Genomic DNA, 19,508 nt, shown 5'->3' with positions numbered 1-19,508 from the left:
TTATGGCATGACAACAGTGCGTATGAGTAATAAGTAAGAAAACCTAAACAAAACAAAAGCTTAGAAGCCTTCCGTTATCTTCTTTTTTGAATCTACCTTCCAAAGGAGTTATTACTGTCCCCATATCCGCACTTACACACACATACGCACCGCTAGTGGAAACAAATCAACTCTGTTTTGGCGCCATGCGGCGTAGTTGCTCTGCACTTTGCCTTCACTTTGGCAGACCGACCCAAACGACCGCGACTCGGCCAAAAGCAGAGCCATAGCCAAAGCTAAAGCCTGAGCCAGAGCCACAGCCAGAGAGCCAATGGGCCAACGGGCTGACGGGCCAAAAGGCACCCAGCCAGCCAGGCAGTCAGCCAGCCAGCCATCCAGCCAGGCCAACTAGTTTTTCTTCAGTTTCTCCTTTGGCTTTTATTGTGTGTTGTTTAGTATGCCATTGGTGCTAACAACGTGCGGTTCGTTCTTGCGGTTTTGTCGCCGCCCGGCAACTCGGCAAACGGGGAAACGGAATAAATTCTAGCCTAATAGCTGGTTCAAAGTGCATTTAAGCTAGATCTGAAGATTACACAAGACGAGAGACGAGAACTCGAATCAAAGTTCCTTGAACTCCAAGAATATAGAACATACTTCAATTCCTTTTTTTTTGGGGGTTTAGTTTGGGGTATATACCCTTTACCGAGGGTTGCACTTTAAAGGTGATTACTTTATAAATATTAATAGGATTTATTGATTGGCTTATTGGGGGCTAAGGTCTAACCGAGTCCTGAGACATATGTCCTTTCTGTCGCCCACCCTACGTTTGGAAAATCTATCGACGGAGCCAATCATGACCCAGGATCATATTCCGGAGGACCAGCGCTACAACAAGCAGAACATAGTGGCCCAATGGTGTGTCCCCATCAACGGCAAGGTACTGGCATATGTGAACTCCTCCATTTTCCCCAGAAACCGCAACTTAAAATTGATGGAAAATAGCGATAATTGTTCCCCCGTTTTCATTTTATTTTTTTTCTTTTTGCTTAGATGTACCGCATCGAGCTGGAACATGGCACAACCAGTGGGCGGCGCATGATTTGGGTCAATGGACGAGTAAGTTTTTCCCAGCTATTCCGTGGCTGGGGTGGCAGGATGGGCTGGTTGGTTGGATGGGCTGACTGCCTGGCTTGGTTTTGGTTTCAAGTATTTGCATTGTGGAAGCGAACTTAATTACGAGGCGAGCTAGTATGTGCACTTTTTGAAAGTGAATTACGGCGGGGAAGCCAGCAGCTAGTCCCCCGCGGGCTCTTATCTTTGTCAAATAATTAAATGTGTATCATAAAACGGTCGTCCTTTAGTTAATTATAATTGAATAACTACTATGTTATGGTGTATGACTGTACAGGAGGTGCTGCGTCGCGACTGGATGTTCAAGCTGGTTGGCGAGGACACGTTCCACATTGATCAAATCCGCTGCATCATACGGGTGGATCCGGCGCCTGGCTTCAAATACGAGTACTCCCTCTACATCGATGGCAAGTCCCATGACCAATACACCGAGGAAATGACGCGGCAGTATCGGTTATGGCTATACACCCAGGATTCAGCCGCCGAAACGTCGCAGGAATACAGGATAATGCTTAAGTTGGACACGTTGAGTCTCTATGTGAACGATGAGCTGCGAACTGAGGAGGTAAAAAGAGATGGGATTATAATGTTTATAAATCTAAAATGTTTCCTTAAACGAGGGGGGGAATAATTTTCCATGCACTAATTTTATGACCTCCCTCCGGTCTTTTCGCAGTCGGCTTTCGTTCATGGCGGCACTGACACCAAGTTCCTGCTGCAGGACACCGAGTTCGTCCTCCAGGCACGCTCAAGTGGCAATAAACACGACGGCATCGTTCACACTCTGCTGGCCAATGGTGTGGCGGTTCCGGAGGCGAAGATTCAGGAGATTATGCAAGAGCCGGTCTCCATATTACAGGCCAACTGAGGGCACTCAACCGATAGGATAGCGTTTTGCATTTGTTGAATTTTTTCTCCCTTGCCCTCGCCTTTGGCCCATCCATCCCTTCCCCACTTAGAATTGTTAATAAAAGTTTGAAACATTTTAAGAAATTACGTTTTTCTGTGGTGGAATTTGTAAATAAAAAGAGAATTTCATTTCTTATACAATACTTTATTCGTTTTCCGTTTATATGCATAATTGTAACGCCAGTACTGATTGCGTTTTCAATTTCATTTTTGACATTTTGCTATCATCTGTATCTGAATCTGTATCTGTATCTGTAAGGTTAATGCCAAAAAGTGCGTCCAGTATATAAAATGAGTCGCAATTATCGGTTGAAGAAAATACAAATACGTGTGTATATAATACGGTGATAATAAAATCATTATTTTCTAATTAAACATAGTTGGTAGAACATGGTTATCAAACACAACAATAGAACTAATGGAAAGGCTAATGGATAGACCGGGTTAGATTCGGGTTATCGTGTCTATAACTCGGTAATCGTTAAGTGCAATTTTAAATTGATTTAGTGTTTCATTGCTGATTGCTTACTATTTTTTGTTTCTTGAATCAAAAACTTGGTTTGATCGTTATTACCTCTTTTTTTTTTAGATTGCGTTGTATTTGGAAATATAACAACATTCGCATAATTCTTATGTTTTTGTTTTTCGTTTGCTTTTCATACATTAACAAGTAACATTTTTCATCAAATTTAAATTTAATTTAAGTTTTTCTTTTTAAGTTTAAAGTCAATTAAAAACACAATATCTTATTTTGCAACACAATGATATTACTTTCTTTTATGATCACTAATTTTGCATAAATTTCACAATATTTTTGTATGTGGATTATAAAAAAAACATAATATACAATTTGTAACGTTTATATTTTATATTTAAAGATTTTGTTAAAATTGTACGCCGTGTACACAAAAAGATGTAACCAAAAGGATTAGCATTTTGATTTACTTTTTGACCAAAGTTAGCATCACTTAAAAAATTGTAAATATATTTTATATTCCTTACGCTTGAGATGGCCTTAGATGTGCCTCAATAAATTAACAAAAATATATAAATATACGTTTGTTGTTGTAAGTACAGCGGAATGCATTAAAAAAACAATAGTTTCATTAATACTTAACAAAAAAATACATATATATATTGCCAGTAGACGGATTGTGTTTGTTTTGTTTGTTTCTTTTCGTTTTTTTTTTTTTTTAATAAATAATACAAAAAAGGATACAATAAATAAATATGGGGTTTTTGTTCGTATTGTAAGAGAATAGAGTTTTTTTTCCAGAAATTGGTTAGCTGCTCTCCTATATCTTGTAAAAATTAGAATTTCGGAATTACAATGTGTAGTACTTTGTTTTTTTTTTTTGTTAGTTTAGTTTAACTATTTTCTGTTTACAGCACACAAACATATATGTTGTATATCTGCCGCCTTTAAAAACCATGCTTTGCTCTCTAATTCTAACACACACACATTTTACATTAGATTTATATATGCTTAGATATTATAGATTGATTCATTTTGAAATATACTATATACTCCACATCCATATTCTCCTCTCCTCCTCTCGTATTCTGGCTAGTAAAATTAAGTGTTTGAAATGTATGTATTTTTTAGTGTCAAGTTTTTAAAAATTATATTCATATTTTTTTTTGATGCACATATGGTTAGCTTAAAAAGGTTGTCTTTTCGGTGAAAGAGTCTTGCATTGAGTTATGAAATGGTTTCTTTAGCTTGCATTCTTGCATTCTTGCTGCCTAGGTGCTTAAATAGTAAAGTAATCGTTTTGCTTTATGCCTTTTTTAGTGTAATACTCGCAACTTGTGACAGATCTTTTAATAAATTGAGTTTTGCATCAGTTGGTAGAGAGGATTATATATATATATATATAGATTGTTTTGAATCTGTTCTCTTTTTTTTTAATCATATTAACTTTCTTGTTGCTCTGCTACTTGTGGCTCATTGCTGTGTTGCTCATTGCTGTTGTTGCTTGTTTTCTAATTCGTTATTTTAATTAGTTCAATGGAAGGCAAAACATGTGCTGCAGTAGACTTTTGTTATTATTTACTTGCATTTGATTATTTTGAATATTATTATTACCATTATGATGGAGTTGTGGCTGCTGTTGCTGTTGATGTTGCTGTTGCTGATGTTGCTGTTGCTGATGTTGTAGCTGTTGCTGTTGCTGTTGCTGTTGCTGAGAGTATGATGAATGGGGAAGGTATTGCTGTTGCTGACGATAATGCTGCTGCTGGCTGAGATTGTTATTGCTATTGACAGATCCTCCAGCCACTGCTGCGCTATTCAAATGCAGGAGACTGAGATCATCAGCCACGGAATCATAATCACTGGAATCCTCGCCATAGAGCTGAAATATACATTTTTTATTAAAGTTATAAAAGAGTAAAGTTTCAGTTAGTTACCCGCATATTGTACGGATGTAAGTCGCACATTTCGTGGTGTCAGACGCAATCCTCCAAGGACATCAGCAAGGGGTTCACATACTCAAAGCCCTCGAACTCGGACTGATCGATATTATCAATAACGTGACTAAATGGGGGATAAATAAATAATATTAGTTATATTATGTAAGAGAGAATAGCTTAAGAAGAGTGAAAAATATCCAGTTTAGAACTTACTCGTCATCCGGTGTCAACTGTACGGCCTCGCCGGTGAACTCGGGCGGGAAATTGGCCAGGTCGCGATCTGAGTCTAAACGTGGCTTGAATGGTGGCGTGACCTGTTTGCGCTCAAGCTGCATGATTTTTGGTGGTACATGAGGATAGTAGAAAATCATAAACGATTAGGATAAACTCTCGGCCAATTGGCAAACATAAAACAGATTTTGATTTAGTCGTTCATGTCGGTGTGGCTTGAGGCATGATGATTATGACGATGATAGAATTCATTTTTTTGTTTTTGGGGGAAAAACGATTTTAGCTTAAAGACAGAAAGTGGGGGGCAATGGAGGGGTCTTAATGAACACAATTACCTGTCGCTGCTCTGGATCTTATTTAGTTCGAAAGGGTTCTTAATCATGCAGGGAATCAAAACAACTAACACAACTTGCCATCGATTTCTGTTAAGACTTACGGATCATCGGGCGTTAGTTCAGCGGGTTCTTGGGTAAATTGTACATCGAAGTTGGTTGTCATATAGGGGTCGCCAGTGTCTAGGCTGGGTATATAAGGCGGTTGCACCTCCTTTTGTGCTATCTTTAACACCGAACGGTATACGCGATAATAAATAAACAAATTGCTCGTTTACATCATTAATATCTCTGATAAGACGACAACTATTTGTAATGATTTCATTTGAAAACTGACCTACGGAACTTGTTCTTTTATCTAATAACCTGTATCACAAACTCTACCCCCCATATCATCATCACAAACATAAGCACCAGGACACACAGACAAAACTTAAAGGACATCGCCCTCGAAGGACTCACCAATTCCCAATCCATGTTCTTGAAGAACGGATGGCTGACAATATCCATGAAGGCGGACTCCCGATGGCAGCCCAAGCGATCAGCGGGATTCTTGTTGAGGAAACCTTTTAGGACCGAAGCAGCTCGCACACTCAACGACCGTGGAATACGAATGGTCTTCTCCAGGATGACTTGGAACAAGTAGTCCTCAGTGTTCTAAAAAGAAAAGTATTTAAAATATAACCTTTTCTCATAAAAAGAGTCATCTAACCTGATCTGGATTCTCAGAGGCTCCTGCCAAGTCGAAGGGACTGCGTCCGGCCAACATCTCGTAGAGCAGGACACCCAGTGCCCACCAGTCCACCGAGAAGCCATAGTCCTCGCCCCTCAGAATCTCTGGGGCAATGTAGTTGGGTGTGCCACAGAAGGTGGACGTTGTGTCCCCGGATCGGATGCCCTCCTTACACATGCCATAATCGGTTAGCTTGATGTGGCCCTCGTGGTCGAGCAAAACGTTGTCTAGCTTCAGATCTCGATAGATGATGCCCTTCTCGTGGAGGAAGTTAAGCGCCAGACTGATCTCCGCGGCATAGAAGCGGGCGTGCTCCTCGGGCAGCCGCCGTTGCCGTTGCATGTGGTACATCAAGTCGCCACCGCGCACAAACTCGATGACGAAGAAGAGACGCGACGGCGTCTGGAAGCACGAGTGCAGTCCCACCAGGAACGGATGGTTCGAGGCCGTCTCGAACACATGCTTCTCCGTCTGCACCCAGTCGATGTCCTCGTCGTCGGTGACCAGGGCCTTCTTGATCACCTTCATGGCGTAGATGCGGCGAGTGCGTCGCAGTTCCACCATCAGCACCTTGGCATAGCTGCCGCGTCCGATCACCCGTATTAGCTCAAAGTCGTTGAGCGAGTACTGGCGCTGGGTGCCCGGTTCGAGAGGATCTTCTGGTGGCGGTGGCGCCACAATGTGCGCATGATCGTGCGTCTCGCAGGCATCCGCTCCGCCACCCATCGCCTCGTAGGGCAACGGTGGCAGGGGCACTGGCATCGGATCACTTGACTCCTCGGCCCGCTCCTTGACCAACGGCTCCGGCTGATCCGTGCAGTGCTTCTGCACCAGCTTATGGCACTTCTTGTGCACCAGCAGCTTGCACTGGATGCACTTGAAACCCTGACGGCCCAGGCCCCAGATCCTATCCTGGCAGTAGGCACAGAAAGCACGCTATTGGGGGTGGAAAGTGTTATTAGATGGGGGAATGATTCTTGGGAGGATTACGAACTTACCCGATTGAAACGCTTGGCCTGGAAGATGTGTCCATTGACGCGATATAGCTTGCGCCAGCGTCGAGCACCACGCCGATAGATGCTGCCTGAAAAGTGAATATTTCTTTTAGTTTATGACTTTAAATAGAAGATATATTATTAGTACATATTCCACTTGATTTGGGGAGTATAAACTGATGAAACATCATGTTTCAAGGATCTCTATAGCTCTGATCTATTCACTGAACTGAAATGTTGTTTATGGAGCTCAAAGTTTTATATAATTATCAGTATGATGTCCCGAGTAAACGAGTTTCATGAATCAGTATTGAATATTGAATCATCGAGAGGGCTTATCATTTGCTAATTGTTTCCATATACACCTCTATAGGAAAACTGCACGCTTGTTTATAAAAGATTAGAGGAGTTCCTAGAGCTCATATATGAATACTTACGATCTTCGCCATCGCAGGACAATCCCGGCGCTTGAGGAACATTGGGGAATACTGAAAGAAAATAGAACAAAAAGCCACTTGGTTATACGGTTTTTAAGAAAAGTTTCAATCTTATTTGTGGTAATTGAAGGACATGCTTACGGCAGGCCAACTTGCCCATCGGGTAAATCTGATTCCCTGCCGCGGGTCGGTTTGCTTATCAACCTAATGGGATTTCGCTGGTAGTCTGGTATTACTTATAAACGGATTCTTGCCCAGCCACATGAAGTGTGTTAGCACGCCAGCACCCACAACTCGACTGAGCCAGCCCATACGGTGGCAGTCTATATCTCGGACCTTATCTCTGGCCCGCCCGCCACGCACCATGTAGAGAAAATAATGAAAGAGTGCCCCTGCCGGAGAGATACACCAAAAACGGAGTTCGGACTCCGGAGATACCGGAGATGGGGTGGAGATAGTTGGCTTAGTTGGGTGAGAGCGAGGAGGAGATTTTCCTCTTTTTTTTTTTTATTCCAGTTCCAAGAATTCCAAGTAATGTTAATTAGGCCTTTCCGGGAGGGAGACCATCAATTGGTTCCAATTGTTCAGCTATCAGATATGTATTCATTCGACCGCTGCTCATCGCTCATCGTTCATTCATAATTGAATTAAAAGAGTCGGGTTGGGCTACCCAGGAGGAGGTTCTAGAGTTCAATACTTCCCAGTTCCAGTCTCTGCCTCTGTCTCTGGCCAAGGTTACCAGAACCTAGTGATAGATACCACCGATACTCAAATATTGCCTCACGCCTTGCAATGACCTAGAATTTTTTCGGTTTCATTTTTCTACAATATTGTAGTATCAGTTTATAAATATTGCGATTCCCCACCGAGAGCGTTTGCTTATCAAATGCGATAGAGATAGAGACTCGACACTGTTTGTTTGGACTGCGCTCTTGTTATTGCCTTATTTTCAGTTTATTCTTTTTGTTTGGCAGTAAATGCCTCGCCCCGGGCTGTGATAAGGCCAGCAGAATTTATAGAGTGACTAGGACTAGGATGGTGGGGAAATACACTTAACCCAGGGGTATGGCTAACCGCGAGTATGAATAGCGATTGCAATATTAGTCATAAAGCTTTAGTGGTCTGAAGGTCGCTTAACTACACGGAAGTCAAATATTACATATGTTTTAAGGGGATAAGATGTTCTATTACTTAATGATATAGTGTTTTATAAAGAAATAGTTTAAGAGCTCTTTCTTCACTTCTTTTTAAGGGTCTATGAAGAACACTGATCTAAGAAGTACATAATGTAATGTATCTTATATAAAGAGATGTATCTATATCCTCATTGATTAATTGACACTTTCAGTTAGCCATCGAGATTAACCTTCCCACTCTCTGGGAGGCAATACTAACACGAGGGACCCCCGGTCATAAAAGTGGCCGTCTGAGTGCTATAGATTTGGGCTGCCTCACAGAAGCCGCTCCAGATGATCATTCTGATGTTATCTGTGTCTTGGTCTTGGGTGGTGGGTGTGTGTGTGGTTAGTTCAGAGGTCACTAGAGCCCAGTTCGAAGAAACGCTTCGACTCGAAGGAACGCACGGAGCGTCGTCACCGCGCGACTTTCAACTAAGAACTGAGACCAGAGACCGAAGACCGTAGCCCGTAGCCCGTAGAGTGTATGTTTTGGCATAGAATTGTAAGCAAAAAACAAGACAGAAAAGAAACTGAGAAGAAGAACCGAAAAGCACAACAAAAGAACAATAAAATCGAGTGCGAAACAGAACGGCAAGAGCCTCAAGTGGCCGATTGAATTGTCACCGCCGCCGTCCTCTAATTGGAGCAAGCCAGAAAGCCAGCAAGCCAAGTGAGAGCGCGTCGAATGGCTTCGCCGATAAGATCGGGGGCTGGCAATTCCATAAAAATTAAGTACACGGCATGCGGAGGAAAATCAATAATTTATTGCAAATAATAAATACGGATAAGCGATTATTTATGGCCCGCCAATGCGGGAGATTCTCACGATTTATGTCTAAATTGAGTTTCAAACTTAAGAAGAACAACTTAACCTTCTAATATCACAACTGTTTTTTAAATAAAAACTAAAACTTAAATGTTAACAGAACACTTTAAACTATAAATTAAGATAATTAGATCAGATTGTGTCCAAAAGAGTCCAGTATGTCCAATTACCTGTCGCATAGGCCGGCTCTATTTCCTCCTCCGACTGCAGCTGGTGCTGCGACATCTGCTGCTGCTGCTGCTGTTGCTGGGGGGGCGGTGCCACGCCCATTGGCACCGTGGGTATGGGCACGGGAATGGGCAGTCGTTCATAGTGGATGCACTCGTGATGGTACTGCTGATGATGATGGCCATGCCCGTTGTGGATGGTGCCCAGGACACTGCTCCTTCCGCCAATACTGCCGCCGGCGATGCTGCCACCGCCTCCGCATCCGTTGAGGCCGCTCCCGGCACTGCCGCTGTGATGGCTGTGGTGGTAGTCCATCAGCATGCCCGGCATGCCCACCGCCATGGAGGCACTGCCGCCGCCTGTGCCCATGCCTCCTCCACCGCCGCCGCCTCCGCTGCTGCCACCGCCGGAGTCATCAGTCGTTGTGGTGTTGGTGTTGTGACACCGACTCGAGCACCTGCCCAGCGAGCCGCTGCCGGCGCTGTGGTGGCCCAAGCTGCCCATATGGCCCGGATGACCCATTACCAGCATGCCACCCATTATGGATCCGCCGCATCCTTGGCTAGAATCTGATCCGGAGTCATGGCCCTGGCACACGGCACCCGCCGATCCCGGCCGACTCAGGGTCGAGTGGGGCGGCGTCACCGAGGCCGTGGTCTGCATGTAGTGATGCGTGTACGGATGCGGATGTGGAACATCGTAGTCCCCGGTATCGATGGGCCCGGCGGACATCATCCCGATGCTGCCTGTGCTGCCCGTGGCCACGCCCACTCCGCCCTGGAGGCAGCCCAGCGAACCATGGGCGCTGCCATGGTGGCTGTGACTGTGATGGCTGCCATGGTGACTGCCGTGGGCGCTGCCACTCCGGCTGTGCAGGGAGACGCCTCTGGTGAGGGTGTTGTTGGCCGATTGGATGGAGCTGACCACCGCTCCGCGGCACATGATGTCCGACAGCTGGTTGGCCTGTATATCGAAGTACTTGGACTGGAGGAGGTGGGGGAGGATAAAGAATCGGGTCAGAATAAAAGGAGTTCTTCAAAGGATCTCTTGGCCAAACTCTGCTTAAAGTTCAGGCCAAAGGAATCATAAACTTCAAGCAGAGTTGTTGGCGGAAAGGATTCCCAATATACCTGTGGACTGTCCAGTTGATCCAAAGATTGTCTCCTGGCCGCGTAGTCCAGGTGAGTCATTAGCTGCTGGGCGGCCGGGCAGTTCTTGTTCGAGTGGAGGTGCTGCTGCGACGACGTGAGCAGCGGCGGGGGCGGCGGCGTTATGGAGCCACACGGTGATCCTGGACAAGGACTCGAGCAACGTGACCGACATGTGGGGCTATAGCAGAGATTGCCGCTGCCCTGCTGATTGGCCGACGGAGTACTGGGGCAGGTTTGCGACTGTTGTTGCTGCTGTTGGGATTGCTGTTGCTGCTGTTTTTGTGGCAGGCACGGCTGCTCCTCCTCCTCCTCCTGTTGCACGATGTTGACCGGCAGCGGGGCGCACTGGGTCAGTCGTCGCGGCGATCGACCGCGATCCACTGTGGTGGCGGACCAATAGCCCCAAGCCATTTTTAATTTATTTCTTTTTTTTTTTTTAGAACTTTAACTTCGCGACGAGTCGGGAATCGATTTACTTTCGCTTTCGGTTTCGGTTTTGTTGATTTGGTTAAGAGTTTGTGATTGTTTCTTGTTGCTGCCGTTGTGTTGCACTTGACTTGCTTTCTACGAATAGTTTTTCACAAAATTTGCATAAGCTGACACAGTCACCGCAGGGGCACAGACTGTTGCAAGTACCGTGGGGCTAAGAAGCGGGTTTTTGGTGGAATATTAGGCTTATGTGGCAAGTTGCAAGGTCTCTGCTAGAAGCTTAAGATAATACTCTCTTAATTATAATACAAATTTTATAAAAAAAAATCCTTTTTTTCCCGCTGCCATTGGCCAACTTGCCACATGGAGACTTCATGCCACTGTGTCGCCTCCCTAACTTCCACCAATGGAGCGGATAAAAAAAGGGGGAGAGAGAGTGGGAGAGAAAGGACGAAGCAAAGCGGAACAAGGTCCCAGTTGCAATTACAGTTACATGGCGAAAGCACCGCAGGCCGTCCCGCCCGCAAAAGTATGCAATGCAAAGTTTCAAAGCCAAACGACTTTTCCCGCCCCCGCCGCCGCTTCGCTGATCTCGCAGTTTATAATGATTGATTAAAAAAAATCACACACTCACACACCCACACACGCTAACAGTAGTTGCGAGGACATGGTGGGCTATAGGCGATGGGCGGCAGATTGCTATGGGCGTGGCCGGTTGCAGACGCCGCAGAAACCACACCTAAAAAAATATAAATTGTGTAATAATGGGCCGGGGCGAGAGAACCGGAGAAGCCGGAGGAGGAAAGCGAGAGAAATGCAGGCGGAACAGCTGACAACTCTGTCAGGAGACGGCACACACAGGGACAAAAAGCAGAGACAAATGGCAGAGACACACACACACACACAGACACAGAGACAGAGAGACTCCGGGCTGCGACAATCACAAACAATTTAACCCAAGTCAAACGAGCGCACAAGTTGCTGCAAATTGTCAAAGGCGTGAAAGGAAGCAGCAGGAGCAGTAGCAGCAGCAGCAGCAGTAGTAGCGACATCAAGTTAGAGAGAGAGAGAGAGGAAGAGAGAGATGAAATACCAAAGAGAGACCCCCGACAAGGGAGAAAGTTGGTGAGAACGACGCGCGCAGGGAAATTTTCTCAGTCGCCCTTATAAGTATGCAATCCCCCCGTGGCTCATCCTGGCAGCCCAACCGCCCACCACCACCACGCCACCCACCCAATGCATTCAAGTGTAAATAGAAAATTTTCTTCAAGTGTATTGGTAGGTCACATCGGAAGAGCATGCCATCGTCTCGCATCGAAATCGCTTGTTTAGACAATTGAAATTAAGTACTCCACTTTCATGCATAATTCGCATGATTAACGAGGGTCGAAGTGGGTCGAAAACAAGTAGCAAGAGTGGCAAGCATCAGCGGCAGTGTCAGCTAGGGGGAGAAAAGGAGGTCCTTGCTTGTAAGGAGGATGAAAGGTCCTTAGGTGGACAGCATCCACTCGACACAAGAGCCTTGTCGTGACAGGGCAAGCAGATCCTTTTGTTTGACACTCATTTTCCCCATTCTTTTTTTTTTTATTTTTTCTTCTCTTATTTGGTATCTGCTGATTCAGCAGAGTCTCCCATGGCAACGGGAAGGGGGAGTCCTGATGCATTTCGGAATTAAATTTAGTCGAACCACCAGCCACCACCCACCACTCCACCACTCCTCTACCCTCCACAGCATCCTGCAGCGCTTGCTAAATATAAACACTCCGCCGGCATTGTTTTCCCTGCAATTGGAGCATGAATATTGGTTGCCAGCTTGTTTGTCCAGAATGGCAGGATAGCAACCATAGGAGCATAGGAGCATGGCATCCTGGCGCCCTCCTCCTCCTCAGCACTAAACTAGATTAAAGCTGATTTAGAATTGATGAAAATGTTAATCAAGTTACTGGCCTTGTTTTGTTTACCTTCCCAATATTATTTTAGGATACAATCCTGGTCCTAGTTCGGTCTCTATTTGAATTGCATATCGTAGACAAATAATCGGGAAATTGGCAAATAACAACTGGCTGGCTAATGGATTTTATAATTTAAAAAAAAAACATAAACATTGAAAACCATTCAATGGAAATCTTGCTGCAGAAACTTTATGGCCTCAGCATCTGAGATTACATCAGAAGGCCATCAAATTTTGATATTAAGACCGACACGCCCCGAATTATTGAACATTTAAGGGAAGGAGGAGGCTGAGAGTCCTGGCCAAGAAGCATCAATAGTTAAACATCAATTTGGCTTTCCGAGTGACGTCAAGCGGCGCCAGTTCCACCTGCTCTTCCGCTCCGCTCCGGTCTCCCCTGACAGTTATAAAATTTCGCACAGAAAGCGAGAGAAAAAGGATGCGAGGCCAAGGAGCATCATAAAGCCACTACACAGAGAGAAATTCAATATATATGGAATCTGAAATCGAGGCAGCCAAACGTACGTCATGTGCATATTCAATTTCAGGGACTACCCACGGCCTACCAACCTTCAACCGCTTACATTTCAGCCTTCAACCTCATCCTTCGAAGCCCCCACTTGCCTCACAAAGGAGGGTCGCAGTCTCAGTCTCGGTCTCGGTCTCGGTCTCTTGTTTGCTGAACTAACAATAATTTCATTAAGCCCAATGGCATCATTAAAATTTGCCAAACAATCATAATGGGCCCAGCGCCAGTGACTGAAACGAGAACCAAATCTCCCAGAGGTTGCCTTTAAAAAAAAAAAAAAACTGAAACAGAACCCGAGGGTCTCCGAAAGAAAAAACGAAAAAAAAAACATTGGGCAGGAAAAAGAATAAGTGGAAATTTGCTGATTTAACTTTTGTGAAGGAGGCGCCACACCACTCCACACCACACCACACCACCCAGGTGTACCAGGTGTGCCAGTGAAAGCCTTCGGGCCAAAAAAGCCAAAAAAGAAAAGAAAAACAAGTTTAAATGGCAGGGCGACAGCTTGGCCAACAAAACGCTTTCCCCAAAAAAAGAATAAAAGGAAATTGTTTCGCCCTGCAGCATCTCACTAGCACACTGACTCACTTACTCACATCCCCAAAAAGAAATCTACATATATGGGGATATAGAATGGATCTAGTATATATATATATTTTGAAGGGGGTTCTGGGGTAGCAAGTTTTTGGCAACCAGACGGTGGCAGAAGTGCAAGCAGTGCTTGATGAAGTGCAAATGCCTGGGGTCAAGTTTAGGGTGGGGATTCTCCAACACACACACACTCGCACACACACTCATACACCCAAACATCAGCTCATTTCGCCGCTCGCGTCAGTGTGTGCGAGAGTGCGGTTTTGTTTGCCAGTGTCTGGCAGCCAGCAGCCACAAAAATAAAAAAGAAAAAAAAAGGAAAATTATGCAGCAGGAAAAACTATAACGATGGCCACGAAAAAAATTGGAAATCTATAGGGGTTAACTGAACATCAATTAAAGTTTTAAATAAAAGAATTTCCAAAGATTTACTAAAATGAGATGAAAACTATGACATGAAAGACTTTAAAGCTATAATACTTAGTAATAATACTAAAATAATATTATAATATTTCACTTAAACCAATATTAATTTCATCCACTGTCCATAATCATCTTATATCCTTTCGTTTCTACCTCACTACCAGCCAAATACCAAATCCATTCACACAAAAGTCACAAATTTATGTTAATCATTCTCTTCCTTAGAGGTCCTTAGACATCCTTCGTCTCAGCGTTTTCGGATGGAGTCCCGTTCCGTCCCGTCCCCCTCGAGAATAAAATTGTATAGCAACTAATCAAGAATGTACGACAACTCCAGCGGACCAGAACAGAACAGAACAGAACGAAACAGTCAAAAAATGTTGCCCGGGGGGCAATTGATTTTTTTCCGTGAGATTTTCGGGACTGCCGAAGGGAAGCAGCAGACGGCTGTGAGTGACGAGCCGAAATGTTTATAATTATATGAAATTATGTTGTCGAACACTGCTTATTTTTACATTTTTTTTCTTTTTCTTTTCCCGTTATTGGATTTAAATCGAAATACCGTTGAAACTCGTTATGCCGTTGGCTACGTGTCGTATACGTATTTTTGTGCAAATCATGTATTAGTATATATATATAATTATATACATTGTGCTAGTATGTGTGCGTGTGTGTGTGAGTGTGCGACGCGACTCTGGAGCCCGAAGAGTATTTTATTTAACTGTTTTTCTTTTGCCCGAGATCCGTAACGGCACTTCCACACAGGCGAGCGGCCAACGCGCGAGTGAAATACCGATGCAGAGAAGTATGCTAGGGAAATTTCAATTTGACGACAAACCACGAGAGAGGGTAGGAGTGGAGAGAGAGATGAGTGGGTGAACGGGAAAGCAGGAGAGTGTTCAATGTCAGGTGACGCAGACCTCTCTCCTTGGCTACGAAGTATCCTTTATTGCCGTTTTTGGGAGAGCGCAAATAAAAGCCGCAGACCGGCGCTTTTGGCATTGCCATCTATGCATCTACCTCTCGCTCATACAAAATGGCAATGCCTCGACGTTCGGCTCAGCTGTTTTTTGTTACGACTCTGGGGGAAATGCTCTCCATACTGTGACCGTTCTCCTCCCCTCTTTTCGCCATGGGTAAGCCCCTCTCGGGTAACGGCATCTTGTGTATCGACCTTATGGGCTCCAAAAACTTGTTCGGACCTGGACAAAGTTTTCGCTGTGTGAGCGAATAGGGCAGCGTTGCCATATTGCAGGCGCATAAATTATAACGGTAGCTTTCAGAGCCTGGGCCTTTTTTGTTTTGTTTTGTTTTTGTTTACAGGGGCGGAGAGCGGGAAGGGCGGAAGGAAGAGCGGGGAGAGTCGAGGCATTGTTGGCCGGAGATGAAGCCGGAAGGTAAGCCAAGAGCATAACAGTAAAAAAAAAAATAGAGAGTCAAAACAAGGGCTTGTAAAAATGCACAAAACACACACATACACAATGTCAGCCATTTACTAATCAACACAACAACAAAAACCACACACACACACACATACAAATACAAAGAGTAACTTTTATGGCCAACAAACATATGCAGGGGAGTGCGTGTAACGGTGTAACGGTATACCTTGACAATGCCCCACACACACACACACACACACTCACGCATACAGAATGCTTTTAATACATTTTAAGCCGCATTTTTTCACACGTGGCCACATAACAACACAAAAAGCAACAGCAACAACTAACACAACATGTTATCCTCATACTTCCTTATTTTTTTTTCTTTTTGCCTCCCATATCCGAGTTACAGATGAAAGGGACGGGTAGCCAAATGGCCACAATATCAGGAAGCTTGGTCCCCAGCACAAAAACAAAAGCAACCAGAAAAAGGGAAGCGGATACTGTAACACCTCCTCCTCCTCTTCGTCCTGGCTACCAACTTTGTTTAGTGCGACTGGCAGTTATCATATCTGCTGAGCCGTTAGTTGCCCTTTTTTCTGAGCCACGTTCGTTGAAACAGAAACCAGAATGACCACAGGTATGAAAGGATCAAGGATAATGGGGATAACTTGAAAGTTACACACTCTTCTTCCGAATTAAAATGGAAATAATATTTAAAAAATAATTAAAAATAATATTTTTAGTATTTTAAAAGAAGTATTTTTTGAAAAAATCTCAGTATTCTTTAAAAAACAGTGTATTTCAGGTTAACCCTTGAGCTTAAAACTTTAATTAAGTGTGAGAAAGGATTTTGTGTTTGTCATTTTGGTAAATAAAACCCTTTTGTTTTTGTGGCAAGCATAATTAAGCATGAAACTCACATGGGTGGGCCGCCGGCCGCCCAAAAACCGCAAAACAGGAAAATTAAAGCGCCAAAAAAAGGCCAAACCTCTTTCCAACGAGAAAAACTTAAAAACCACACAGAGCAAACAATTTAATTATAATGAATTATAAATGAGGCCGGAGATCCAAGAACCAACAGAATTTATATGTAAATATGGGGAAAAGTCAACACAGGAAAATAAAACAAAAAAAATATAAGAAAACCAGGAGCAGTTGCCGGCTTGAGGCAATTGCCGTAAGACATCAGGCCCTTGGCCCTCTCCCCCAACATGTGAGCTTCGTGTGTACGAGTTAATTAATATTTTATGTTATTAAGTCGAGTAGAGGCTGGCTTCTGCTGCCTTTGGGAAGACAGCCAACCAGCCACCAGCCCCCAGGCAGCCTCTACTTTATTGAGCTAATAAGACTCTGGCTTGAATGTTTATAGGCCTGGTTAAATATTGGAGCCTCCTTGCTTACAACCTAATTTATTTCACATTGCATATTTTGCGGTCGCAGCACAAAATAAATTGAAAGGTATTTAATCAGAGAAAGAGGTTTGAATAATTGTGGGAGGATAGTCGCTCCCCAATTGACCATTAAGACTGTTGATAAAATAGTTGTTCTATCAGATAAGGGTCTAAGTAATAATAGGCTACAGAACTGACCTTTTTAGATAAGTTCTTTACAAAAAATTAAACTAGTACAGAGGGAGTTCTTATAAGGTAACTATTTCCGATAGGCGCTCACCATGAATAACCAATTGGGAGTCATAGTTCATTTCGTAGAGCCTTATGGCTTCGTCCAGTTCCATTTTGGTGGATATGGTACAGGGATCATTCTCCTCATCCACCCATTTGATGGTAAATGGCTAAAAAATATATTAATTAATTATAAATTATAAATAAATAGAAAGAAAACTAACCTGATCTGATGGAAATCGACAAATATTACGAATTTCATAGCAGAGCTCCTCGTACGAGATATTCTTGTTGATGGTGGTGATTATGATCTGGCCGTTGTAGGCCGTCTTCACTGTAATACTGTTCGGAGTGTTGTTGGCCATTAGGGAGGCACTGTTCAAGCTGCCGCTGCTGCCTTCGTTCAAGATCTGCGAGGGCATTTTCTGCATTTGCTGGCTTTTCAAAATGATTATTCTATTATTTGATGACACGGAACACAGAGAGAGAGACAGATACGCGAACTGATAACAGAAAAACTGAAAAGAAAATTAGATAAATTAGATATTAATTAAATACTATTTTTTTAGTCTTAATTGCTCTCTCTCTCTCTTTCTCCCTTTCTCTCTCTTGGAATTTGAAATCCCGCCTTCTTCGACGTCAACTTTGACATTTCGGAGTGCATTCCACAGGTAGTTGTTGTTTCCACCAAAATGGGAGATAAAAACACAAAGAAATGAAAAACAAACGCCAATGAATCATGCAAACGCCCTCATACCAAAAGAGAAATTAAATAAAGCCAAAAGGCAAAGCAACTGTTTAAATTGATTTATTTTTAGTTATTCGCTTGCCACCTTTTGTTACTTTGTTGGCATCTTTGCTTCGAGTATCTTTTCTTTTGGGCCGTCTGAGCGTAATTAACTGTTAAAGTATCTAGGTGGCAACAACACTGTTGCAGCTGCAGCAACAAATACCGCCGTGTGCGACAGAGACGGAGAGAAAGAGGGAGCAAGAGAGAGCTCTAGAGTGCGACAACCTGTTTTTTTTTTTAACTCATTTGCATTTTCTAATTGTGCCGCCCCGTCGGCGAAATGCGAATTTATCTAAAAAAAAAAGCCGCTATCACCAGAATTAATATAAACAATTTCATTTTATTTGCACACTTACGCCACTAGGCCGGGGTTTGTTTAACCACAAAAATACGAAACAAACGCCGCACAAAACACGGGCAGAGACGGGACAATAAAAAACACAAAACACGAAACACACAAATTTACGGCCAACTAGAAAGTCACACACATTTTAATCGAGGCACTCGCTCGCTTGCACACAATTCAATTAATTGCTATGGCTCGCAATTCATTTGGCTTAAAAAAATTAAACCTGTAGAGCCTGGTGGGCCTTGCCGATCACAAAAGTCTTAAAAGCATGGACGGTTGCTAGTTTCCTTCCACTATATCTATTCCCTTCTGTCTCAGGCCGTACAGATGTTGGTTATCTTTAAGTATTAATTATTATTGGCCTGGTTATAATTTTAATGAATTATTTCTCTTTAAAGTAACAGGGAAATAGGGTTGTTCGAATTCGATATTCTAAACATCGATTGTTGCCAGCTTGGATAGATTGATATCGATATTGCTTGTAAATTTTATATCGTTCCAGAATATCGCACATACGATCAATTTTCAAAATCTTATATTTTTACAGATTCTATTTTGAAAACTTAGGAATAAATAACTATTTATCTATTAATATAAGAATTTATCAAAGAGGCAAAGCTTTCTTGCAGTCGTGACCATTTTTACATACATTTTACATTGACTTTTGACGAACCGGTTAATACACGGCTAACCGATTCATAATATTCTTTGTTTACTATTAATACTCTGCAAGTTCAACAGTTTTGTGTTTTATATACTTACAAAACTCCATTCTCATCTTTTTTTATTAAAATTTTACAAAATTATGATAGAAGTCAAAGGTTTTATGCAGTAATACAATAATTAATAAAACAACACTGTAAGAGGCGGTTAGAATTTAAATCGTTTTTATTATTTCGCGGATAGTTAACCTTTTTACACATACTTTGACTAAATTTTTTCTCAATTTAA

General features: G+C 43.1%; 2 protein-coding genes across 16 annotated transcripts; one reads left to right on the top strand and one right to left on the bottom strand.

Moving 5' to 3' along the window:
* The first annotated feature begins 101 nt into the window (after positions 1-101).
* LOC6495158 (fas apoptotic inhibitory molecule 1) lies at positions 102-3,119 on the top strand. Of its 2 annotated transcripts, XM_001958905.4 has the most exons (5): positions 102-701; positions 757-916; positions 1,030-1,095; positions 1,388-1,675; positions 1,787-3,119. In XM_001958905.4, exons 2-5 carry the CDS (start codon positions 779-781, stop codon positions 1,976-1,978), a joined length of 684 nt encoding a protein of 227 aa, XP_001958941.1. In that variant the 5' UTR covers positions 102-701; positions 757-778; the 3' UTR covers positions 1,979-3,119. The 2 variants fall into 2 exon arrangements, with proteins under 2 accessions (XP_001958941.1, XP_032306076.1); XM_032450185.2 differs by having other exon boundaries at positions 103-916.
* LOC6495481 (atypical protein kinase C) lies at positions 2,149-19,029 on the bottom strand. 14 transcript variants are annotated; one of them, XM_032450178.2, is made up of 11 exons: positions 18,565-19,029; positions 17,643-17,936; positions 17,468-17,588; positions 7,163-7,213; positions 6,729-6,814; positions 5,710-6,666; positions 5,460-5,654; positions 5,102-5,223; positions 4,432-4,558; positions 4,109-4,376; positions 2,149-4,049 (listed from the first exon to the last, which is right to left on the bottom strand). In XM_032450178.2, exons 2-9 carry the CDS (start codon positions 17,847-17,849, stop codon positions 4,471-4,473), a joined length of 1,827 nt encoding a protein of 608 aa, XP_032306069.1. In that variant the 5' UTR covers positions 17,850-17,936; positions 18,565-19,029; the 3' UTR covers positions 2,149-4,049; positions 4,109-4,376; positions 4,432-4,470. The 14 variants fall into 14 exon arrangements, with proteins under 14 accessions (XP_032306069.1, XP_032306070.1, XP_044571535.1 ...); XM_032450179.2 differs by having other exon boundaries at positions 18,697-19,029; XM_044715600.1 differs by having other exon boundaries at positions 18,781-19,029.
* Positions 19,030-19,508: the final 479 nt, after the last annotated feature.

This window comes from Drosophila ananassae, chromosome 3L (genome assembly GCF_017639315.1).
Source record: "Drosophila ananassae strain 14024-0371.13 chromosome 3L, ASM1763931v2, whole genome shotgun sequence".
NCBI lineage: Eukaryota > Metazoa > Arthropoda > Insecta > Diptera > Drosophilidae > Drosophila > Drosophila ananassae.
Note: the sequence above shows the minus strand (reverse complement) of the source record. Positions and strands in the feature narration are given on the sequence as shown.

Excerpts from the sequence above, each read along its gene's own strand:
- LOC6495158 (XM_001958905.4), top strand. The coding sequence starts at position 779 with ATGTCCTTTCTGTCGCCCACCCTACGTTTGGAAAATCTATCGACGGAG. Across the intron at positions 917-1,029 it reads GTGTCCCCATCAACGGCAAG|ATGTACCGCATCGAGCTGGA; the intron begins GTACTGGCATAT and ends CTTTTTGCTTAG. Across the intron at positions 1,096-1,387 it reads TGATTTGGGTCAATGGACGA|GAGGTGCTGCGTCGCGACTG; the intron begins GTAAGTTTTTCC and ends ATGACTGTACAG.
- LOC6495481 (XM_032450176.2), bottom strand. The coding sequence starts at position 10,896 with ATGGCTTGGGGCTATTGGTCCGCCACCACAGTGGATCGCGGTCGATCG. Across the intron at positions 7,214-9,336 it reads AGAGCCGGCCTATGCGACAG|TATTCCCCAATGTTCCTCAA; the intron begins GTAATTGGACAT and ends ATTTTCTTTCAG. Across the intron at positions 6,815-7,162 it reads GTCCTGCGATGGCGAAGATC|GCAGCATCTATCGGCGTGGT; the intron begins GTAAGTATTCAT and ends TTCACTTTTCAG.